The following is a 24,816-nucleotide window of genomic DNA, read 5'->3' as shown; positions in this document are numbered from 1 at the left end:
TCCCGACTCGTGTTTGGCCCTGAGTCCCTGCGGGCCACCAAGGAACCGAACCCGGCCTGCCCCGCTCTCAGGGTGCCCGGTGCTGGACTTTTTCCTGCAACCCCTGGAGACCCCAAACTAATCGCCTTGGCAGATGTCTTGCTCATCAGCAAATGCCCCACCGCCACGTCCCACGCCGAGAGTGAGGTGTCGCTCAGCTTAGGGAGGTGTGAGTCGTCTTGCACAGCCCGTGATGGGTGCCGAACGCTCACCCTGGCCGGCCTCGGCTCAGCAGGTGCGCCGCACGCCTGCAGCGCCCGGACGCCAGGGGTGTGGGCTTTTTCCAACCCGCAACAACCAACTGGGTGTTCGTAGCCCGGTTCCATTCTGAGCCGGATTCCACACGGGGCCCCAGGGGAAGGGCGCAGCCCCACACGACTACCCCCTTTTCAGATGCCAGTCTCCAGTCCGGGCCATAAAGTCGGGGATTCCCACTCCTCCTCGGGTTTGATGATTTGCTGCCACAACTCACGGCATCCGGGAAACCAGCTTACTTCCTAGTGTTCACATCACGGGGAGAGACCAGCCAGAGGGGACAGATGCACAGGGCAAGGGCTGGGCAAGGGGCCCCTCTCCGGGCACACCACCCTCCTAGCACCCTGTCGTGTGGGCGGACCCAGAGCTGTCCAAATCCCACCGTTTGGAGTTTTTCTGCAGGTTTCATGACTCGGGCGGGATTGAGTAAATCACTAGCAAATCACGGTTGAACTCCCTGGAGGCCAGGAGTGGGGCCGAAGGTTCCAACCCCCTGATCGTGGCTGGCGTTGCTGGGAACCAGCCCCCGTCCCGCAGCGACGCATGGGCCTCCCGCCACCAGTCATCTCCATGGCACGCACAAAACACCGCCATCGTTTGGGAGACTGCAGTGGTTTTGGGAGCCGGGAGCCGGGGACAAAGACCAGACGTTTATCCCAAGCACCAAGCCCTGCGGGGGTTTTGAGTGGTGGAGTTTCCTGCAGGAATTCTGTCCTTGCAGGGAGCCTGTGCTCGCCTGGCGGGACATCTTTCTGTCACATCCCTGTCGCTGTGGCTCCCTGTGTGTGGGCTCGGCTGGCCCCGGCGGGAGGCAGGACCCAGGCGTTCCCCGTGGGCATCACCTTTGAACTTTTCTCCCGGGACTCTCTCTGCCTTCTCTTCCAGTCCCAACACGCACTGAATATATTTATTTCTCCCAGACTGTAATTACCCTCTTACACAAGAGCGACGAGTTTCTACCTACGTTCTCTTTCTGCACACATCCTGGGAGAGTTTTGCTGCAGAACGTTTGACCCAGAAAAGGAGAGCCTTTGTTTCTCCAGCGCACGTGGCCCGAGAGCGAGTTCTTCTTCCGCGAGACGTCCCACTAGCCCTTTCACGGCGTGTCCGTGGATTTAGAAATGCCGCGCCGGGTTCCGTGGAGGTAAGAGGTCTGCGAGGGCCGTGTGGCCACTCCTCCAGTGTGAGTCAGGCTTTGAGAGTCGTGCCGTGACGGGTACCCGGTGACGGAGCCGTGCATTTCCTGTCGGGAGCGTGGCGTATCTCCTTGGACACAACCGCTCGGAAGGCTTGCGGCTGAGAACAAGGGTCACGCTTGGTGCTGGAAGCCGTCTTCGGAGGCTGTGAGCCACGTTGGCTTTCTTGGTGTGAGGCCAGGTGTCCTGTGGAAAGCCTTAATTATCCCTGTCTGCAGCGCCATCCGTAAATAAATAGAGGCTTCTAATGGTATAATGATCATCTGTAGGTTACAGTTTAGAATCGACGTAATAACCCACCCAGCGTGGAGGAAAGCCCAGCTCAGAAGCCCGGGAGACACCGGCTGGATCTGGGCTCGTTTGGGCGCTTCCTTCTCGCTCTGAGCCGTAGGCAGGTAGGGTCGGCGAAGGACGCGTCCTTCCCCGGCAGGGTTGTGGGACGAGCGAGGGCCAGCCTGCGCCCTGGCCCCCGATGCTATCGGGGCCACGGGCCTGGCCTCTTCGCGTTCACCATACTTCTCTGCCGGAACAAGAATCACGCCCGTTGTCCAGAGGAGGAAACCGAGGCACAGAGAGGCTCAATCACTTGGCCAACTTGACTCTGAGCTACGAAGTAGTAGAGGCTAGAGTTGAAGCCCAGTCAGCCTCCAGAAGCAGGCTGGAGCACGGCGCGCCATCGTCCCTGCTGGGACTGCACGTCCTTGCCGTCCTTTCCCGCCTGCTCCCGCCCCCACCCGGCCGCGAAAGAGACGGTGGCGAAGGGGGGGCGAGAGGGAAGGGCAAGAACTCACCTCTGCTTCTGGAAAACAGAACACACAGAACTGAGACAACCGCGCGGACTCTCCCCCAGAATCTTGTTCCGCGTTGCGTGTCGGGGAACCCACAGCCGGCCCGGGGTGTGTGTCGTGCACTGTGCGTGCCCGTGCTTTCTACCTGAGGCTGTCACCGGTGTGTGTACTGAGACCTACTCTGAGAGCATCCGGGGTCCCCTGTGCTCTTCCCAGACCTCAGCGGGCCCCTCGGTTTGCAAGGGTGGCACGGTCCGGGCTGCAAGAAGCCTGGTTGATTATTATTATTATTATTATTATTATTATTATTATTATTATTATTTTGCTTCGTGTGACTTGAAGTTCCAGGTTCCCCATTAGCCTCGTATGCACGCAACAACGCTGGCAGGTTGTGAAATTGTTTTGAACCGACGTCTTTCCAAAGGCAGGCATGGAGATTCCTCAGCGGAGGCCCCACCCTCTGAGACCCAGTGTGGACGCCACCCTGGAAACGGGGAGCCGTGCCTCCTGGGAGCTGCACCTGCGTGGGTTTGCGCATACTGAGTTCTGGGCTGACCCAGCCCAGGGGTTCCGGGTAAAGGACCCGCAGACCAGCTGCAGCTTTGTTGGCGTGTTGGAGTTCTGGGAAGCAGCGTTCGGGGTAGGCGTGACAGCAGGGCTGCTCTAGACAGGGAGCATGGCAGCCAGCTGAGAAAAGACCCGATTCCCTCCGGCCTTCATTTTATTTGTTTGTTTGTTTAGAAGATTTATTTATTCTGAGAGAGAGAGAGAGCCCACGCACGAGTGGGGGAGAGGCGGAGAGAGAGAGAGGGAGAGAGAATCCCAAGCAGGCTCCACACTGTCGGCGCAGGGCCTGATGCGGGGCTCGATCTCACGAACCGGTGAGATCATGACCTGAGCCGAAACCGAGAGTCGGACGCTTAGCCTCCTGAGCCCCCCAGGTGCCCGCCTCCTGCCTTCGTTCTAAAGGGAGTGTCCTGTACGTGTCACGTAATACACAGGGGTGATGAAAGAGAATGGCACGTTCCCGGACAGAGTTTTAAGCTAAGGAATGCCCACGGTTACCGCGTTACGTAGTAACAGTACTTCCTGGGGGTGTATCCTTCCTGCAAAGCCTTGTTGTTCATCGGAAAGCGTCCCAACGAGAGGAGGCATGGGAGTACTCCTGGGGTAGGGTGTCGGAGCCCGTGTGGCCCGGGGCACGCCCATCAGTACGATCCAGTAGGACATGGGCCCAGCATTCCACGGGTTGGGTTGCCATCTTGTTTCCAGCGTCTTTCGTCTTTCCCCCGGGTGAACAGGATTAACTTCGTAGATATTCTGATGATATTGACCTCTAATGGGTTTTGCTCGGTTTTGTTTTGTTTTTTAAAGTGGATTTCTGTATTTTGAGGTGGGGGGAAGGGCAGCAATGGGGGGAGACAGAGTCCCAAGCAGGCTCCGCGTCGTCAGCACAGGGCCCGACCCGGGGCTCCATCTCATGAACCGCGAGATCACGACCTGAGCCAAAAGCACGAGTCGGACGTTGAACCAACTGAGCCATCCAGGCGCCCCTCATGGACTTTACTTTTTAAATTGAGTCTCTACCCCAGGGTTGAAATAATTGTTCGCGTCAGCCTGGTGCCGTCGTAAAGAATATTTACAGAGGGGAGTCTGGAGAGCAGCGTTGGGAGCTCCGAGCGATTGGTGAAGGGGCTTTAAATAGCTTTTTTTTTTTTTCAACGTTTATTTATTTTTTTTGGGGACAGAGAGAGACAGAGCATGAACGGGGGAGGGGCAGAGAGAGAGGGAGACACAGAATCGGAAACAGGCTCCAGGCTCCGAGCCATCAGCCTAGAGCCTGACGCGGGGCTCGAACTCACGGACCGCGGGATCGTGACCTGGCTGAAGTCGGACGCTTAACCGACTGCGCCACCCAGGCGCCCCATGGTGAAGGGGCTTTACGTGCATTTCATTTTGCAGCTCTTTCCTCAGGCTGTTGTAAAGCGTGATCACAGCGAGAAAGATCCAGTGACATCAGCCCTTCCGTTGCGTTTTCACGGCTGTGTTCCCGGTTCTTGTGGGGACAGAAGTAATTACATTGTTTCCAGTTCTCTGGAGTGTTCTCAGAGAAGAAGGAGCTGAGGCAGCTATACAGGAAGCTTAATTGGAAAGGAACGTGGAAAGAGTGCCCTGAGATGTGACGCTATCACAGGCCTTTCTCTGGCAAGCGTTAGCAAAACTCAGGGGTGCCTAGGCCTGGGATCCTTTGGCCCCGAGTCTAAACAAAGGAATACGGTTTCAAGATAAGAACCTATTTGCAGAGGCGTGCGACTGTTGGAGCTCGTGGTCTTGAAGCTGGAGAGAGAGCGCACAGGAAAGTGAATGAAGCCCCCCCCCCCCCCCCCCCCCCCCCCCCCCCGCCCAGTCTGTTCTGTCCAAACAGATTACGGTGATGTGAGCTCGCCCTCACGTTCCCATGATGCATCCCTCCCAGGCTTCTCCCTCGATCTATGGGAGTGGACCAGGCCTTTACCTTTGGGACCCTCACTACGTGAAGTCCATCCCCCATAAACGCTCTCTCCTGCAGAAGAGGGGGGTTTATCTGGGGGACACGCTGCAGCTTTTCGTTGGTGCGATTTTGAAATGGTTTATGTAATCGAGGAGTTGTCTCCTGCCTTTGAAAAAATGTCTCAGGCATAAAGCAGGTGGGCTGGCGGCTGGCTGCGTCCAAGGGAGCCCCTCCCTGTGCTCCCAGATCAGGGCTTCGTGGAGTCCTGGTCTGGGGCTGGAGGCTCATGTCTGTTCTCGGAGAAGTGCTTGGTCCCATCGCAGATACTAGATACTGTTTCTCCCTAACTTAAAATATTTTTTTTTAATGTTTAGTTATTTAAAAAAATTTTTTTTAATGTTTATTTATTTATTTATTTTTTTCAACATTTATTTTATTTTTGGGACAGAGAGAGACAGAGCATGAACGGGGGAGGGGCAGAGAGAGAGGGAGACACAGAATCGGAAACAGGCTCCAGGCTCTGAGCCATCAGCCCAGAGCCTGACGCGGGGCTCGAACTCAGGGACCGCGAGATCGTGACCTGGCTGAAGTCGGACGCTTAACCGACTGCGCCACCCAGGCGCCCCTTTAATGTTTATTTTTGACAGGGAGAGAGAGAGACAGAGCACGAGCAGGGGAGGGGCAGAGAGAGAGGGAGACACAGAATCGGAAGCAGGCTCCAGGCTCCGAGCCATCAGCACAGAGCCCGACGCAGGGCTCGAACCCACTCACGGTGAGATCGTGACCTGAGCCAAAGTCGGACGCTTAGCTGACTGAGCCACCCAGGCGCCCCCAGTTTCTACTCAACTTTGTAAGTCCACCATCAATATCAGACTACCTCAGCGAGCAGCCCGAGCACCGAGGACTGTAAAACTTCCGAAGGGATCCTCGTAAACGTGGGTGTGCTTGGGGGTGGGGAGACTGCGGGTTAAGATCAGGGTCTCCACCTGTTCGTCCTTATTTAGGCGGATGTCAACCCTGGACGTTCTGGCCCCTTGGGAAGCTGACCGGGTGGAAGGGTCTCTGGAACCTCGGGTCAGGCGACCCTGCCTTCTGCTGCTCCGGAAGGGGTCCCCTGTGCGGTGGTGAAGCCTCGCCACCATTCGCCGGGGTTGAGAGAATTTAATCTCCATTGTGGATAACACCTTAATGCACTCAAAGAAGATTACTTATTGTGAAAGCCTTTCCATTTTGTTCTTGTCCATTTGACAAATGGGGCATTATTATTCCCAGGGTGGCAGGGGCAGAGGCTGGCCCGGACGAGGGTTTGGCCCTGCTCATTGTCCCTCCAGCTGGGCTCCCAGCAGCCCCAGCTCCAGTCGCGTTTTGTTGGGCCATGCTGAAGTGTTGAGGCAGGTTCAGACTGTTGCTTTCGTTAGCTTTTCCACCTGTAATGCGGCAGGGACACCTGTCTGTGTGACAGGTTTTATTTAGGGGGTCGGAACCCATAGGTCTGGCAAGACTGCACTTGGTCTGGGTCAAAGACATTTGGGACCTACAGATACCCCATGTTTATAATATCGCACTTACTTTCTTGATGTGACTTGAATAGTAATTGGGACCGTTGGAGCCTTGTATTCGAGAAGTTTTAAAGTCTTTTTAAATTTAAATCTGCTTGTTGATTTATTTGTTCTTTTTTTTTTTTTAATTTTTGAGAGAGAGAGAGAGAGAGAGAGAGAGATAGAATGCGAGCAGGGGAGGGGCGGAGAGGGGGAGACACAGAATCCGAAGCAGGCTCCGGGCTCTGAGTTGTCAGCACAGAGCTCGACGCGGGGCTCGAACCCACAGACCGCGAGATCATGACCTGAGCCGAAGTCGGACGCTCCACCAACTGAGTCACCCAGGTGGCCCTAAATTTTTTTTATTTTAGGCAATCTCTATATCCAGTGTGGGGCTTGAACTCACAACCCTGGGATCAAGAATGACATCCTCCACCAACTGAGCCACTCAGGCGCCCGAAGCCATGGGGTTTTATTGGTAAAATTCCAGTGAGCTTAGTGGAGACGGTTCCAAACACGTAACAGGAGTCAAGCTCTCACCCCGCGGTGTTTTGCTCAAAGCCGCGTAGAGGCCCGGGCTGTTGTGACAAAGGACAGTGAATGTTCTCCGTGTCATGTCATCTGTGCACGTAACTCCTCTGGCACGAAGCTATGTTCCTCCATAAGGGATTGTTTACAGAGCATTTATTTTTGAAATGAATAGACGACATTTCTTGCACAAACATTTTTTTGTTCCAACCTTTTGTGAACTCGGGAGAGGCAAAAACAGGCTGGGGATACGTAAACTCCTCCGTGTAGACCGGGCTTCCGAGAGCGACCCACCGGAGTGGGTGCCATGGGTTGCCTGCAGTGTTGAGAAAAGGCGAGGTTTTGTCATTCTGTGCCATCGAGGCCTTCCACGGTGGATGCTGGAAATGGACCCTGTCCTGGGGGGTGGGGGGGTGGGGTTAGCGTCCAGGTCGGGTCTTTTCGGGAGGAGCAGATGAGCCGGGGTGGAGAGGCCCTGGCCAAGGGCGGGCGGGCAATGGGTTGGGGAGGGAGGAGCTAGCTGGGGTTGGGAAAGAGGAAGGGGGCAGATGACCCAGCCTGAACTTTGTGAAACAGCGGCCTGACAGAGTAACTGTTTTGATAATCTTTCCGCTTGGTATTTTATTTTAGATTCTGATAAATCCACCAGAGAATTAAAGAATTTTCTTCTCCTTCCCAAGTGACAGCCTGCGGTGTTCCCTTGGGAATGTGGGGGGTAACCTCCTGCCTTACGCCCGGCCTCCTGATGGGTCCCAGTCATCCCCAGGGGCTTGCTCGGCAGTCTTCCAGGGTGGGGGTGACCCTCCATTCTAGAAGATCCTCTCCCGTGGCGGGAATCTGTGGCAGAAACTTGATATTTCTCTGTTCGGTAACAGCTCTCTCTGAAATGCTTTGTGATTTTTATCGGGGATACGGTCTGGCTTATTCCTGGTGTGATTACTTGTCTTTGTCGTGTAGGTCCTTCAGCGAACTCACTCTATGATTCTATTTTTGTTGAACCATATAATTTCCTAAGCGTTTAATATTTTATATGTCCTTTGAATTATCCCCGCGTCTTTGAAAACCATAATAGGTTGAAAATTATTCAGATGGAAACAGCTTCTTGTGTCCTGGGTATATTTTTAAATGTTGTGCTTGCAACATCTATCACTTGTGTTGTTTTGAGGCTCGTTTTTAGTGAGCGGAGACGGCTAACGGCTTTTACTCCATAGGCACATGGAAATACCTGGGGAATTTTAAATGGGCTGGTGGGGAGAAATGGAACAGTGTCAAGGGAAAACTTCTTGTGGGGAAAGAATATAACAACTGCTGGGCGAAACAGAGTGTTAGCTCTGGAGAAACGCATCAGGAAGAAAAGACTTGCAACACTGTTCCCAGTTTTCAAACTAAGTAATAGAAAATATGTGAATCTGGGTATTTATCCAAGTCTGGAACTCTAAATTCTCGTCCTTGCTAACTTGGAACGTCCTGAGTATTGTAGTCGATGAACTAAAAGAGGTACACGGAACGAATTCTCCTGTCATACCTTGTCCCTCCACCAGGTGGTGTCCTGTCACGTGGTGGGGGAGGCCATGCAGTTCCTGGTCAGTGCGGGGCCCGCATCCCCGGGAGACACGGGGCGCCAGCTGTACGGTGTCAAGCTGTCCCCAGTTCATTTACAGGTAAGCGTGGGTAGATCGAGTGAGTCGTGGGGAGACAGTGCTCGTAAACCTGTGGGGTAAGCGTAAGCGTGACCATGGGGCTGTGATTCCCTGATTTTATTAATCATTCATTTCATAGTTTCCAGACCTTCTGTACTATATTGTACCTGCAGGAAATAAAGCGTGCGTGTTGTGTATATGCGCACACACGCACACACGTATGACACGTGCACACGTGTGCACATGCACGCACATACATGCACACATACACGTATGCATAAAGACACGTGCACACACACGCATACACACGCACGCACACGTATGACATGCATACGTGTATGCACAAAGACGTGCACATGCACGCACACACATATACACACAGATATGTGCACACGTAGCACACACGCATATATGTGCACACACATGTACGATGTGCACACACATGTGCACGCACACAGTCATGCCCACACGCATGCACATACACACATGCACGCACATATGTGCACACATACATGCATGCACAAAGACGTGTGCAGATGCACACACACATACATGCACACACATCTACACACAGACATGCGCGCACACATCCATACGTGCACATACATGCACGGCACGCGCACACGTACGTATGTGCACACACATGTACACACAGCCATGCGCACATGTATGCACACACGTGCACAATACATGTGTGGAAAGATACGCGCACACACATATGCATGTACATGTGCACGCACACATCTACACACAGACATGTGCGCGCGCACACACACACACACACACACACACGATGAATTCAGAGGTTGCCCATTCACCGAAATTGGGAGATGTGATATTTCTCAAGGCATGTCCACAAATCCGGGATGTCGTTGGCAGGTAGGACAAGGCAAGTGGCATCTGAGGTGGAGGACAGCTGTGCTGCTTCAGGACCCAGTGCCGGACTCTTTCGGAAAGAGTCGGCTTTATTTATTTGTTTGTTTATTAATGTTTATGTTTGCGAGAGAGAGTGAGCAGGGGAGGGGCAGAGAGGGGGGAGACCCAGAATCCGAAGCAGGCTCCAGGCTCCGAGCCGTCAGCACAGAGCCCGACGCGGGGCTCGAACCCACAAACCGCGAGATCGTGACCTGAGCCGAAGTCGGACGCTTGACCCCCTGAACCACCCAGGCGCCCCATGGAAAAATCAACTTTAAAATGGCTCAGTTGGTTAAGTGTCCCGACCCTTGATTTCGGCTCCGGTCACGATCTTGTGCTTTGTGAGCTAGGACCCCGCGTAGGGCTCTGCGCTGACCGCACGGAGCCTGCTTGGGATCTTCTCTCCCCTTCTGTCTCTCTGCCCCTCCCATGCGCGCGCTCTGTCTTTCAAAAATAAATAAATAAACTTAAAAAAAAAAAGAGAAAGATCTTTAAAAGAACTCTTAGTATGTTTTACAAGTTAAAAGATGAGTGTTCCTGTAGTTTTTCTGATTACAGGCTTGTTATTATGATAATTACAGACTCGTACAGGCCTCCCTCGTTTTATTGCGCTTCATAGATACTACGTTTACCAACCAAAGGTTTGCGGTGGCCTCTGCGTGTTTCTCCATCACAGTTGGGTGATTCTGTAACACGTCCTACTTTGTCCTTAATCTGTTTCTCACGGAGATCTGTGATCAGTGATTACAGCTCACTGAGAGCTCAGATGATGGTTACCAATTTTTAGCAAGACAGTATGTTTTGATTAAGTCAATGCACATACGCCGTCACCTGTTAGACGTGACGCTGTTGCACGCTGAGAGTGTTGGCGTAACTTTTATGCGCCGGGGGGGGGGGGGGAAGCCAGGCAAATTCATTTCACTTGCTTTCTCGTGACACCTGCTCTGTCGTGGTCTGGACCGAACCTGCAGTGTCTGTGAGGTGTGCTGGTATATATTTTGCATAATGTTAATGATGATACGTATAGAAGTTACGTAGAGACACGTATGGTAATTATAAGAGGCTTATTGGTCAAGCTCCGGGTGCCCAAAGCGTCAGTAACTGTGTGTCTCTCCCGCGAAGCGGGGGTCCACGGGCGCCCCATTCGGCCAGCGTGTGAGCACTGTAAATTTCTGGGTCTGTTCTAGGGGTCCCTGCTGATGCAACCGTGGGTTTCCTTTCCTCTGTCCTTGTGCTTGGCTGCCTAAGTGGGGAATGAGCCCAAGTCATCCAGCGCCCCCAGCCACAAGGGAGGACACTGCTCCACACGCTTTTCCTACACAGACGTGGTTTTGCATACCCAGGGCAAACCAGATTTTCTGGCTACCTAAATGGCCTTTTTCTGAGATCCAGCCCCTGCTCGCCCCCAGCCCCAGCCGCCAACACTTCCTTTCTGAGAGGTGAGGGGGGGTGAGCGTCACAACACGCACTCGTCAGAGGCTAATGCCCTCTCGCTCGCCCCCGAGATTTTGGACAGTGTAACTGGAAAACACCTCCAACGTCTGGGACGCGCTTACCCGACGTTCACCGCCTGTTCCGGAACAGACGGAGTCCTGCCAGACCCATCCACCTCCGGCGAGGAAATGGCGTTTTCCGAGATGGTTCACGTGCCATTTCGTGCAGCTCAGACACAAGGAGCACAGTTGTATCTTTGATCTCTTAACGCACTTTGAATCCACTCTGTGGATTCCCCCTCGGAGCACAGGGGGCTGCTGGAGGTGGCTGGGTTATTAACGACCAAGGCGGGAGATACTCCGGGCACTCTGTTGTGGCCGTTACAAGTGCATCGGGGGGCCTGCGTTGGCCTCGCAGCCCTGAAGCAAGTCCCCACAGGCTTAGCTTAACATGCCACCAACGTCCCACGTCCCCATTCCGGAGGCCCGTCGGTCTGGAAGCTCTGGGGGGACCCATTTCCTTGCTCACTGGGCTGTCGGTGTGATTCGGGTCCTTAGGGCCGGAGGGCCGAGAGCCTGTGTCCTTGCCGGAGGTCAGCTGGAGGCTGTTGGCAGCTTGGACGGGCCCCCTCATTCCCGAGCTCTTGGCATCCTCCCTCCGTCGTGAAGGCCCCTCGCTGGCCTGCTCTCCTGCCCTCCTCTCCCGTCTCTAAGGGCTCACCTGATTCCCCGGGGCTCGCTGGGGTAGCCCTTACCCTAGTCTCTCCCGCGAAGCCCCCTTTTGCCATATCAGGCCATGTAGTCACGGGTCACGAGAATCTTCGCGAGGACATCTCTATGGGGGGGGCATTATTCTGCCGCCACAGATGGGGCGGGTTCGACGGATGGCTGCCAGGGCTCAGAGTCCGGTTAGAGGGTGGGTGTTGGCCCAGGCAAGAGAGGAGGTGCACAGCCCGCGGGGAGTGCACGGGAGTGGGGTTGGGCTGAGCTCTGGCTTCCTTCCGTTCCTCCCTCTCCTTCGCGCCTTGGTGACACTGCCGAGGAGAAATGCAGGGCCCAGGGAATTATTCATGTGATAGACTACAGAGTTGAGGGACATGTGGCCCTCAGCCGCCAGCGCTGAGGGCCCTGAGTGGCAGGTTGAGGCCGAGGAAGGCACTGGCGGGGATGGGGCCGGGCTGCAGGGAGGTCCGGGGGGGGGGGGTGGCTAGAGTTTTCCTTACCGTTTTGAGAAGGCAAGGGGAGGCCAGGCGGGTGTCTAAGAACGTAAATGAACTCGCGCACACGCGTGCACACACACACAGACCTACGCACGCACGGATGCGCTTGGGGTTTTGGTGGGAAGGGCAGCTCCCCAACAACCGTGTTTCTTCGTAGCTGGAGCTCCACATGAAGGACAAGAGAGACGACATCCAGATCAAGTGGTCCTTCGTCAGCACTCCAGAAACGGCCGTTACCGTCCAGCCCAAAGCACCGGTGGAGGTCAGTCCGTGAGTTTTTACGATCCCCGCCCCCCCCGCGTCGGTGTGTGTGAACGTGCTCGCAGGTCGCGAGCGCCCGATCTGGGGAGCAGAGGCTCGGACCAGCGCCTCCCTGGGCAGGCTTCTCCCCTCGTCCCAGAGAACGGGGCGGCCGCGGCAGGGCGTTGGATGAATCTGACGCCGGCCCGACCCAGCTGCTCATCTGGGCATGAACTCTGGCATCTGAGCACCCCATTTCCCCCTCTGTGAAGCGACGAGAAATTGGGGGCGGGGTTAAAAAAAGACTCAAGTACATGAGCAGAACGAGGTCCGTCCATCCGCACGATGGGGTATTTTTTCAGCCGCAAACAAGGAATGAGGTTCTGACACCTGCTGCCACATGGAGGAACCTCGAAAAGGTCAAGCAGAGCGAGGCAAGCCGACACGAAAACACGTGTTTACAAGCTGTTGCAGTGGGCAAACCGTAGATGTGGAAGGCAGAGCAGTGGCCGGCAGGGGCAGTTGGTTGGGGGGGAAGTGGCCGCGGGGAGCGAGAGATCAGGGTAGGGGTGACAGAGTGAGGGTGGTTGCACAGCACTGAGCGTCCCAATGCTCAGAGCAGAGCGTCCCAAAGCTACCGGAATGTCTGCTTTAAAATGGTGAATTTTATGTCCTGCGGATTTCACCTCACTTGAAGAAAATCGGTGTTACCGAGGACATGTTGAAGGGAAGGGACGACATGTTAAGTACAGACCACGGAGTCTTAACGCCTGGGTTCGGCTCTCGGCTCTGCCGCTCATGCGCCGGGTGACCCTACGCGTGGTGATTCACTTCTCTGTGCGTTAGTGTCCTCGTCGCTCGAGTGGGAACAATGATAGTCAAGGTGGTTGCGAAGATTAAATGAGCTAGTACCTAGAAGCTCCTAGGATCGAGTCTGACTTATCCGAAGAGTGATGTGGGTATTTGCTGTTTTGATACTTATTAGAGTCTCTAGCAGAGAGTAGATGTTCACTAATGGGCACGTTGGGACTAAGTTGGCCAGAGCGGGACCTGGCCAGCCGCCTGCAGACCGATCCCTGAGATCCCTCCAACCCTGCAAGTCAGAGGTTTTCCATGGGTCTGTGGTCCTGGGGGAGGTCTTTCCTGCAAACGTCCTGTCCCCTGAGCAGGTGGGGGTAGCTGGAGCCGTGCAGCGAGGGCATTTACCCCAGAGGTGACAAGGGACACCAGAGGGCTGGTGTGGCACTCCCTCCGCGTGACTGCCCCACAGTTTACGTATCTATTTAGCGACTGACGGATACTTAGGGAGTTTCCAGTTTGGGGCTTTATGAACAGTGGTGCTGTGTGCATTCTGGAACGCAGGGACACGTTTCTGTTGGGTGGGAATTATTACAGCTCTATGGAGCTGACCCCTGGTAACACAAATCATCCAGTTTTGTTCCTCTACAAGCTTGTCTTTCTCCTCGGGCCTTTTCACTTACTTGAATACTTTTTAACTTCAAAAAAAAAAAAAATGTCACGCGAGACAGAAAAAACATATCTGTCGGAAAGGGTTTACGCAGAAATAGCACGTTTCTGTATCCCACGTGTCTTTACTTTTGCCGTTTTTAGAAATAAGGGGCCTGATGATCTGTGAGATCGGAGGACCCCGTCTCCCAGACGTCACCTGTCCTAATCTGACCTCCCGGGAGCCCAGGCCGCACCCAGCGGGCTTTGCCTCGGGGATGCGGTGAGGAGAGCAGTCACCTGCCCGTCTGGCTGCACGGCGACGGTTATGAAATGATTGGGTGGCTTGTCTTCTTCCGGCAGGAGCGGGCGGCTGAGACGAAAGCAGTGTCTGAAACCCTCAAGGATATCTTGAAGCACCTGGTTGGTTCTGCCTCGCCGTCGGTGGTTCTGAGGACCAAGCCTGTGGATGTGAGGGAAGTTCAGGTAAGTCAGTCCACGGAGGGCGGAGCTTCCCGACCCTTTGGGACCAGGGTCCCCCTCCTGGAGAATCTGCACGCGCTCCCCTTGTCCCTCCACCCCCCGTGGGAGAGCCAGAGTGAACAGCTGCTTGCTGGTGATCTTGACCGTGTCAGGGACGAGCTTCGAGTTCAGGGCACAGGGTTCCAAAGCCCCGTGGGATGGAAGGAACAGGTGTCTGGGCCTCTCCACACGGTCCAGCCCTAATTGGCCGTGACCCTCTGCTTTTTCTGTGTTGGCTGTCCCCTCAGAGCCTGTGGTCTCGGGTCTCATCCTTCCAGGACTATGGGACCTGGGAAACCCAATCAGCAATGAGAACATGCCCTCGAAGCAAGGAGGCTTTATCTGATACCCTCCGTGACTGCATGAGCCAGTTGTGTATTTATATAAATGTACATTTGTTCACATGCACAAAAACTTATTGTAAGGAATGGGCTCACGTGATCACAGAGGCCGACAGTCCCAGGATCTGCAGGGTGAGTCAGCGAGCCGGAGACCCAGGAGAACCCCGGGGGCACTTCCCGTCTGAAGGCCAGCAGACATGAAGAACTAATGTTTCCATTCAAGTCTAAAGGCAGGAAAAAAACCGATATCCTGGCTTAAAGCAGTCAGGCTGGAGGAATCTCCTCTTTTCCAGGGAAGGTCGGCCTTTGTTGTGTTCAGGCCTTCAACTGATTGGACGAGGCCCACCCACATTAGGGAGAGCAACCTTCTTTACCTGGTCTTTTGATTGAAATGTTAACCTCGTGCAAAAATACCCTCATAGCAACACCCAGGACAATGAGCAGATACTTGCGTGTCCCGTGGCCCCGTCAAGTTGACACATAAAATTAACCGTCATGCATATATAATTGAAATATTTTACCCCCATCCCAGCCCTGTGGTTGCTCTGGCCCCAGTGCTCATGGACTTGGACCCTAAGGACTTTTGTGACTGCTTCTTACAGGTCACAATCAGCAGGGTCCTGGTTCACAAACTTTTTTAGAAGTTTATTTATTTATTTTTGAGAGAGGGAGAGAGCACGAGTGAGGGAGGGACAGAGAGGAGAGACGGAATCCCAAGCAGGCTCCGTGCCATCAGCCCAGAGCCTGACGTGGGGCTCGATCTCAGGAACCGTGAGTTGGATGCTTAACCGGCCGAGCCACCCAGGCGCCCCCGCACCTGCTTTATTTGGGCATGAAAGGCTCCCTCGCAAGGGAAGAGGTTTTGGTTGATTGGGACCGTCCCTTCCCACGAGAAGGGAAAAATCGTCGCAGAGCAGACCCCAGGGTCAGGCGCCCCGTGCAGACGGTCCTGAAGATGCCCCCCGCCCCCGGTGACGGGTGTCGAGGTGTTGGGCGGCCGCCCCTTCTTCCCCGCGGGTCACTGTCCTGTGTGCTTCTGTTCACAGAACCTGCAGCACACCGCACCCGGCCCTCAGGAATCCTGCCCTCCCAAACCTCCAAGGGCCCACGAACTCAAGCTGTCGGTGAATAACGTCCGGGCCTCGCTGCTGCACGATCCTGGTGCTTCAGGCAGGTGGCGCAGGGAGCCCCGCTGGTTCCAGAAGGGACCGCCCCGCAGGGTGATTTGTGGTTTCGCCGTGGCACCCTCCAGTTGGGTCTGCGGCGTGACCCCCGCCTTTGAGCAGAAGAGCCCCTGAGAAGCATTACGGCAAAGAGGGGCAGTTAAAAAATGGTCCTGGCTTTCATACGTGAAGGCTGAGGGCAGAAAGGAATGCGGTCGTGTGTCACCTTGTCCTTCTCTTGAGTCTGGAAGGCACATGCTTTTTTTTTTTTTTTTTTTTTTGAACTATTGAACGCGTAAACCCATGTTAAGCATCCCTGACTGACAGGCGACAGGCACCTTCTCCTTTTCTAGAAGCCGAGGTGCCACGGGGGCAGTTTAGGGAGCGTCAGAAGGGCTTTGGCCCATCGGGGACGCTTCGCTGCTGGGAGGGGCTGTTATCGGAGTGAGAAGTATTGCAGACCATTCTGGTTTTTTTTTTTTTTAAGTTTACTTATTTCGAGAGAGAGAGTGCAAGCAGGGAAGGGGCAGAGAGCGGGGACGAGAGAGAGAATCCCAAGCAGGCTCCACACTGTCAGCACAGAGCCCGACGTGGGGCTCGAGCTCACAAACCGTGAGATGGTGACCTGAGCTGAGATCAGGAGTCAAGACACTTAACTGACTGAGCCGCCCAGACGCCCCAAACAGATTATTCTTTTTAGCTGCTCCCGAACGTTTGCTGAGCCCCCACAGGCACAGCAGTCTGGGACAGGACACATCTTTCCACTGTGATCCGAGTTTGCTGAGACCAGGAATGAATTCCTCTTTATTGTCCGAGCACACTGAGGGTTGTTTATCTGCAGGGACTTCCTTCCGGTCCCCAAAGCACAGACTGCCCGCATTTAACAAATGAGAGTCTGTGCCAAGCTCGTCCTAGGTGATTGTTCGGGTAAAAGCACTTGGATGTTGCCGTGTGGGGCTGCAGTGTTCAGCCGCCGAGGGGCATCTCTCTCTGGACTCAGTCGGCCAGGGCTGGGGTCCCCGTTCCTCGCCTCTGGTGCACATCTGGGTCCGTGTCTCCCCTCCACGGTGATTGTGAAGATTCGTAAGATAATATGATAGAACACCTGGCACCGTGGGGTATGTGGCAAAGCATCCGTGCGTTCCGGTGATGACTGACTACGCCGTGTGTCCACACCTTCATGCCGTGGGACGACAACTGTTCACCAGTGAAATGTCCCGTTACGGGGATCAGTGATCCCCAGACAGGAGTCTGACTGAGCCGAGTCAGGTGTAAAAAGGCACCCCTTGTAAGTAGGGACATGGCTTCCCTGTGGGGTACCCCCCCCCCACTCGGGGGTCGTTCCAGAGGACTTGCCTTCTGCAAGCAGTTAGTCTTGTCCAAAAGTGGGGGCCGCATCTTCTGTAGTGATGTTGCCCCTGGGGAGTGTCCCCCCGCCTCCCGCCCAGGGCAGGGAGCAGGGGCACTTGGGGTCTGTCCAAGGTCAATAGATACCAAGTTGGGGATAGAAAATCTTAAGCCTCCAATGAGGTGCTTCGAGAGTTTGCTAATGGCAAAGGAAACAAAGAACTGTCCCCCCAGAAGTGGGTAAGCCAAGAGCTCAGGCATTTAATTCCGCCTGTTATATGCAAAATGTGTATACGTGTAATGCGGTTAACAAAATAAAAATGCCCCTTTGTTCGATTACAGGCTACGTGAACCCACAGTGTGTAGTTCGGCTGAATGATCCCATTCAGAAGTTCAGTGCCCTCGCGAAAAACGCTACGGACCTCACCTGGGAAGAAGAATTCACCTTGTGCGTACAGCCTGGCTATCTTGGGCTGGGGTTTGTACAGCCACACCTGTCCAAGACTGCCCAACCCGGCAGTCGGTTTGCAGCAACGTTCACGCCAAAAACTAAAACTAAAAAATAAATTTCGCTTAAATGTGTATCCAACATCCGAGGTAGTTTTAGGTTGAATGTGGATTTCTTTCTGAAGGCGGCTCTGGGCGTGGGTTTCCTCCTTGCCCACGTCCTGCTGTGACCAGAGAGCACTGTGGTCGGGCTCCCCTTTCTTTAGAAATACACACGCTTTGGGGCGCCTGGGTGGCTCAGTCAGTTAAGCGTCCGACTTCGGCTCAGGTCATGATCTCACGGTCCGTGAGTTCGAGCCCCGCGTCGGACTCTGTGCTGACAGCGCAGAGCCTGGAGCCTGCTTCAGATTCTGTGCCTCCCTCTCTCTCTGCCCCTCCCCCGTTCATGCTCTGTCTCTCTCTGTCTCCAAAATAAATAAACATTAAAAAATTAAAAAAAAGAAAAAGAAAAAAAAAAAGAAATACACACGCCATCTGGAGCAGGATGGAGGAAACTTCAGGCTGATACCAGAGGCTGGCAGGGAGCAGACAAAGGGAAATTCTAAGAAATGGTGTAGGAAACCCAAGCAAGGTCTTGTCGAGCAGCACCCCCGCGGCACATTAAGAATGATACAGCCAGACCAGCTGGGCTCATACCCACTGTTTTGGTTCGAAAAGTATGGGTAGTACAGCGAGATGAGGAAAGGAGATAATGTTCAAGGATTGGAAAGGAAGAGACAACACGAGTCGTTACCTGGAGGGGATACGGCTACATGTCTAGACTACTTGCGAAAATCAGTTAAAACTATTAGAAATAACAATAGATACAGGATAGAAAGAATATCAGGAAACCGGTATAAATAATATTCCAGTCAAGTGGCTAACTCTGCAGAAGTCAATTGCTTTCTGATGCTTGCACGATGAACCATTAGGAAAAGGTACTGACCGCAGACGTCCCACGTATAATATAAAGAGCTTTTATAAATCATTAATGAAAATAGGAGCGCTCCCTTGGAAAACGGGGGAAAAATGAGCTGGAAATATGAAAGCAAGAACGATAGGTAGCTAGAAACTTTTGAAAAGATGTTCACTCTCACAAGTAGTTCAATACAAGTGTGTAGACAAAAGAGAGAATTTTTTCACCTTACAGGGTGGTAGAGAGTAGGGGAGTGAGAACAGCCAGTGCAAGTGTGGATTGGAATAGCCATTCTGGAAGTCCTCCAGGCGTATTATAAAAAAGAGAGAGGGAGGTGGGGCGCCTGGGTGGCTCAGCCGGTTGAGCGTCCAACTTCGGCTCAGGTCACGATCTCGAGGTCCGTGAGTTCGAGCCCCGCGTCGGGCTCTGGGCTGACGGCTCAGAGCCCGGAGCCTGCTTCGGATTCTGCGTCTCCCTCTCTCTGCCCCTCCCCTGCTCATGCTCTGTCTCTCTCTGTTAAAAATAAATTTAAAAAAAAAAAGAGAGAGAGGGAGAGAAGATCTCTTAAACGCACATACCTTTTGGCTGGGATCTACAGTTTCCCTAAGGAAATAATCGCACAGTGTTTACAAAGATGTATGGATAAGGATGTTTCTCCTCGCTTGTTTATAATTACGGAACGCTGACCACAACCAACAATTATTAAGGGTTGGTTATTAAGGAACGGACGAAATAAAAGGCCACATAGTGAAGCACTGGATATCTAGTAAAAATGACGTTGTTCCGTAGTGTCTGACATGGAAAGACGTCGCGTATCTTTTTTTTTTTTTTAAACTTTTTTTTTTAACGTTTATTTATTTTTGAGACAGAGAGAGACACAGCATGAACGGGGGAGGGGCAGAGAGAGAGGGAGACACAGAATTGGAAGCAGGCTCCAGGCTCTGAGCCATCAGCCCAGAGCCCGACGCGGGGCTCGAACTCGCGGACCTCGAGATCGTGACCTGAGCTGAAGTCGGAGGCTTAACCGACTGCGCCACCCAGGCGCCCCAACGTCTCGTATCTTAATTGAAAAAAAAAAAAGAAAGAGAGAGGTCTATCATGTTCTGTGTTTTGTCTTTAGATCATTACATAGTACGCTTTTTTTTTTTTAATTTTTTAACGTTTATTTATTTTTGAGACAGAGACACAGCACGAACGGGGGAGGGTCAGAGAGAGAGGGAGACACAGAATCTGAAACAGGCTCCAGGCTCTGAGCTGTCAGCACAGAGCCTGACGTGGAACTCGAACTCACGGACCGCGAGATCGTGACCTGAGCAGAAGTCGGACACTTGACCGACTGAGCCACCCAGGCGCCCCCATAGCTACACTTTTTAAAAACATGTTTATTTGGGGAGGAAGGGAGAGCTCGCACGTGCGAGTGGCGGACGGAGAGGATCCCACGTGGGCTCCGCACTGTCAGCACAGAGCCCGACTCGGGGCTCGATCCCACGAACCGTGAGATCATGACTTGAGCCGAAAGCAAGAGTTGGATGCTCAACCAACTCAGCCACCGGGTGCCCATATAGCTACACTTTCTGATACAGCAACGACTCACTACGTGTCGCTCTTGAAATTTCAACTAGTGAAACTTAAACAAAGTTAAGTTCAGGCCCTCCGTTTGCCCTGGCCTTACCTTGAGCTCTCGGTGGCCATCTGTGGCCAGCGGCCCCCGTATCAGAGAGCGGCTGTGTACAACGTTTCTGTCATCAGCCAGGAAGTCGCAGAGAATTCTGGGAGACCAGCAACCAAATATGAACGGCAACCGTTTGGGGATAGTCAGGTTGCAGATAATCTTTATACTGATGGTGATTTGTATCTCTTTGTACAGTCAGAAAAAAAGACACCGTTTCAAAAAGTTAATGGAGCTTGTTTAAAAATTCTTTGTCTTTCCTGCAGCGAGTTGAATGCCAAGTCGAAGGAGCTGTACTTGGAGATTTCAGAGGAAGAACAGTCATCAGGAGGTGGGTGTCGAGCAGGTAGATGGAGGCCCTGCTCTCCGGGGGGGTTGGTCCAGCTGCCTTGACGAGGACCCGGAGAAGCTGGGAGGTGTGGGCGGGAGACCCCACAGAGCATGCTGGAGTTCCGAAGGTGATGTTGGCTCGAAAGTCCGTTTCAGTTTTTGACAAGGTCATACATTTTTTTAAATGTTTATTTTTTTGAGAGAGAGAGAGAGACAGAGCATGAGCAGGGGAGGGGCAGAGAGAGAGGGAGACACAGAATCCGAAGCAGGCTCCCGGCTCCGAGCTGTCAGCACAGAGCCCGACGCGGGGCTCGAACCCATGAACCGTGAGATCATGACCTGAGCCGAAGTCGGACGCTTAACCGACAGAGCCACCTGGGGCCCCCAAGGTCATACATTTTGGAAGAGAATATACTCAGCTGGTTTTTACCTTTCTTTCTTTCTCTCTCTCTCTTTTTTAAAACAAATATCTAAAATTTTTTATTCAGTAATTCTTGGTTTAGAGATGCACTTCTCAATCTTCTTAGCCTTAATTGACCCGTTTTGTCTTGTTTCAACTTGTGGTAAAACGCTTGTGACATGCAAATGACCATCTTAACTAACATTTCTGAGGGTAACATTCAGTGCTATTAAGTACATGCCCACTGTGTGCAACCCTCACTGCTGTCCGTCTCCAGAACTTCTCCATCTTCCCAAGCCGAGACTCTGTCCCCCTGAGACAACTCCCTGTCCCCTCCTCCCCCCAGCCCCTGGCGCCCTCCCCCGCCATTCTACTCTCTGTCTCTGTGGATTTCAACCTGCTCGTCCTTGTAAAATAAGCCACAGCTGCTTGTACTGGGCACATGCTTTAGAGATGAGAAAGCGACAATTAAAGGTAGAAATCACGACAGTGAGCTCGGACCGGTGTGAGTGCACATGTGCTTGAGTCAGGAGTATCAATATTTATCAGGTTTCTAAAGATGCCCTTAGACTTACCAAACTCGGAGAGGGGGACCCTCTCCTGGCTTCTCCTGCCACAAACCCGGGCCGTTTGGATGTCTCCTAAAGTTACCAAGACCCAGGAAAAAGCAATTTAAGCTTCTATGTATGAGCAAGAATTCGGAGCCCACTTCCCGGATTCTGCTGTCTTGGGGGGAGGCAGTGAGGCGCTCCCGACGTGCCAAGGGCAGGCGTGTGGTTTGACCCCAGACTGGGCAGGTGTTCGCCTGCGGAGAAGCCCCTCCGGACCCACCCCTGACGCACGGCTCGTTTGCTCCGCTGGCGGTTCAGTCCTGTCCAGCCTCGCGGGGTCTACGAAATTCCGTGTGAAAAACACCAAACAGAACGAAGAACAACCATATAACCTTTACTCACATCCACACGCTTTTGACACGTTGCCCCATTGCCTCTGTTACCTGTGCTCGCGCTGGGTGGCGGCTCTCGGTTTTGCACACGCTGTTTCTGCACGCGCACACACACGCACATGCAGGCCCTTCACCCCCCCTCTCCTTGCCGTGTCCTTCCTGAGAATGAGGATGTTCTCCTGACGGCCGCTGCCCAGCTCTCGGCTTCCTGGCTCTGCATCGGTGGGTCTGCATCCCAGCCTTGCAGGTCGGGCCCCCTGGCCCTCAGGGCTGTCACTCTCGACTCCCGCACAGGCTTTTCCACCTGCGGTGGTCTGGAGCGACGCCTCGGGGACTCGTCCTGGGTGTGGTGGCTTCCGTGGCACCCCGTGGAGGCACGCCCACGGTGTTCCTTACTTGTGTCCTGTTTCCCTAGCTCTGTCGGCGGTGACGACCATTCCCTTAGATTTATTCAAGAAGCAGCCTTCGGGGCCACAGAGCTTTACGCTGACCAGCGGCCCCTCCTTCGGCAGCTCGGTGCTGGGTTCGGTCACCGCAGAGGTACGACGACATTGCCCGCCGTGGCCGCGCTCCGGCTTGAGCCGCTCGAGACCCGCTTGAGATAAGGAACGTCTTCACCCGTCGGGCTCCCTCTTGCCCGAAGCAGGACGCTCTCCCGAGAGCCCGTTGCGCGCTGTGCGTTTCCAGACTCGGACGGGCCACGTCCCGCCCACGGTCGCGTCGAGTCGCCTGCCACGTGGGGAGCGGTCCACGACGCCATGTCACGTGGGCCGGCCCCGGAAAGGGCCACTTGGTTGCATTGGGTTCTCCAGCCTCTGTCGCGTCGTTGCGTGGCGAGTGGGTGGGTTTGAGCGCGGGTCTTACCGCCTTCTGTCCATTGTGGGGAACCCCGGGTCAGTCGTCAGACGGTTCCGAGACTAGGTGACGTTCATCGAAGAAGGCAGAGGTTATGGCAGAGGAAGGCAGCCCCCCGCCCCCGTCCAGGCGCCGGGCCGGGTGCCGAATGGGGCGCGTAACCAGCTTTCTCTGCAGTTCTCTTACGTAGAGCCCGGCGAAGCGAAACCCTGGCAGACCGCTCCGCCCGCTCCTGCTGCGAAGGTGGAAAAAGACCGCATGGTGATGCCCTGTGGGACCGTGGTCACTACTGTCACTGCCGTGAAAACCAAGCCGCGTGTCGACACGGGGAGGGCGTCCCCGCTGAGCTCGGGTGAGAATGAAGAGTAGGCCCCCGGCCTGGAGTCACGCTGCCCCCCGGGCGCCGTGGCCCCCTGGCCAGCAGGGTGCCGCAGGGAGCGAGGTTAAGACACTCTCGTGGCACAGAAGGAGCGGGAACCGGCAGGGCTTCTGCTTAGCTTTTTTGTCTTTAAGTTTATCCATTTATTTTTTGGGAGAGAGAGAGAGCGTGCATGCATGTGAGCGGGCGAGAGGCAGAGAGAGAGGGGGAGAGAGTCCCAAGCAGGCTCTGTGCTGACAGCTCGGAGCCTGGAGCCCGCTTCGGATTCCGTGTCTCCCCCTCTCTCTGCCCCTCCCCTGCTCGCACTCTGTCTCTCCCTCTCTTTGTCTCAAAAATAGAATAAATAAACATTACAAGTTAAAAAAAAAGTAGGCTCCATGCTGTCAGCTCAGAGCCCGACACGGGGCTTGAACTCACGAACCGTGAGATCACGACCTGAGCCGAAACCGAGAGTCGGATGCTTAACCGACTGAGCCACCGAGGCGCCCCGAAAATCGTTTCTTCGCAGGCTTGATGTGCCATCATTTTAGGTCCAGCTGGATCCTGCACCGGTCCCCGCAGCCTCCGCCGTAGGGACAACTTCTGTATACTTGGGTCGCTAACTTTTATTCGGGCTGTACGTCTGTTCGCACAGATGTGTTGTCTTCCCAGAATAGGTTGCCTGGCCCCGTTCGTGAATACAAAACAGAATGTGAAATTCTGGCTTAATTTCTGAAATTGTACTGAAACCTGGGGTCTCCCTCCCCACCCCCCCCACCCCCCCCAAAAAAGAATGAGATCGTGCAACGATCTGAAGTTTTGCCCTGGCCGTTGCCAACCGCCCGGACGGCGTTGGCGCGAGAGATGTGATTTCACTTTCCGGAAACTGTAGGTTCAGACGGCTTTGGCGGGGGGCCCTCTTATGACCAGGATGTTCCTCTGGCAGAGTCTCCCCTGAAGACACCTGTCAAGGTGAAGGTCATTGAGAAGGACATCTCTGTCCAAGCCGTCTCCTGTCACGGCGCCCCCGTCAGTAAGACGTTCTCTTCTTCGGACACAGGTAACGGGCGTGCTCACTGCCTTTTCCTTCCTCCTGGCCTCTTCCCTCACGCCTTTCGCATCTGCCCCGAGGTCAGCATTTCCTTTTCAGAGTTTGGGAGGAGCTTTTTCCAGTAAAAGGAGAAAAACTAGGAGAAAGCGGAAAGGGAGGCCAGCCAGAGACCAGGAGTGGCATTTAGTTTTAGCAGGTGCTTTAACAAAATAAACGTAAAAACCCAGTTTATAAAACTTTCGAGCATTATTTTTCTGTTGCCCCGTGGGCCAGTGCTGTGAACATCATAAAATAAGCAGGGCGCAGGGGCGAAAGCCTAAAGGCGGCTTTGTTTTTGTCTCCCGCTGTCCCCGAAAAGCTGTTTGTTAGGAGTGGTTTCCCCCAGACCCCTGCCTGCAAATTTCCCATTTTTATGGTCACTTTCAGGTAATCGGCGTCTTTGGAGAGGTGGGTTTCACCGTCTCCCTAGATCAAAGCGCGATCTAGCTCTGGGGATGAGGCTTTCTCCCTTGGCTCGGGTGTGACCTGCCATCAGAGAAGGGGCAGGTGGGCACCTGTCCCCATTCCCTGAGTCCTGTGTCTGATCTTGCCGAGGTCAAGGAGGGGACAGGGGCAGGGAGCTCTTCGTTTTCCCTCAGCCCCGTCCCTGTTTCCGCGGTTCTCTGCAAACTGCTGGGTTCCCCCAATGCAGCTTCCTAGACGCACG

General features: G+C 54.0%; 1 protein-coding gene across 2 annotated transcripts in view; it reads left to right on the top strand.

The window, feature by feature from the left end:
• The window catches only part of C2CD2 (C2 calcium dependent domain containing 2), a 52,085-nt gene that overhangs the window by 12,602 nt on the left and 14,667 nt on the right, over window positions 1-24,816 (top strand). For both annotated transcript variants that reach the window (XM_030328470.2, XM_030328471.1), the window contains exons 3-11: window positions 8,377-8,496; window positions 12,201-12,305; window positions 14,093-14,215; window positions 15,639-15,762; window positions 17,445-17,550; window positions 20,440-20,504; window positions 22,262-22,386; window positions 22,879-23,053; window positions 24,006-24,119. In XM_030328470.2, the coding sequence (XP_030184330.1) occupies window positions 8,377-8,496; window positions 12,201-12,305; window positions 14,093-14,215; window positions 15,639-15,762; window positions 17,445-17,550; window positions 20,440-20,504; window positions 22,262-22,386; window positions 22,879-23,053; window positions 24,006-24,119 (1,057 nt within the window). The remainder of the gene's footprint in view (window positions 1-8,376; window positions 8,497-12,200; window positions 12,306-14,092; window positions 14,216-15,638; window positions 15,763-17,444; window positions 17,551-20,439; window positions 20,505-22,261; window positions 22,387-22,878; window positions 23,054-24,005; window positions 24,120-24,816) is intronic.

The sequence above is a fragment of the Lynx canadensis genome, chromosome C2 (genome assembly GCF_007474595.2).
Source record: "Lynx canadensis isolate LIC74 chromosome C2, mLynCan4.pri.v2, whole genome shotgun sequence".
Taxonomy (NCBI): Eukaryota; Metazoa; Chordata; class Mammalia; order Carnivora; family Felidae; genus Lynx; species Lynx canadensis.
This window is presented reverse-complemented; position numbering and strand designations above follow the sequence as displayed.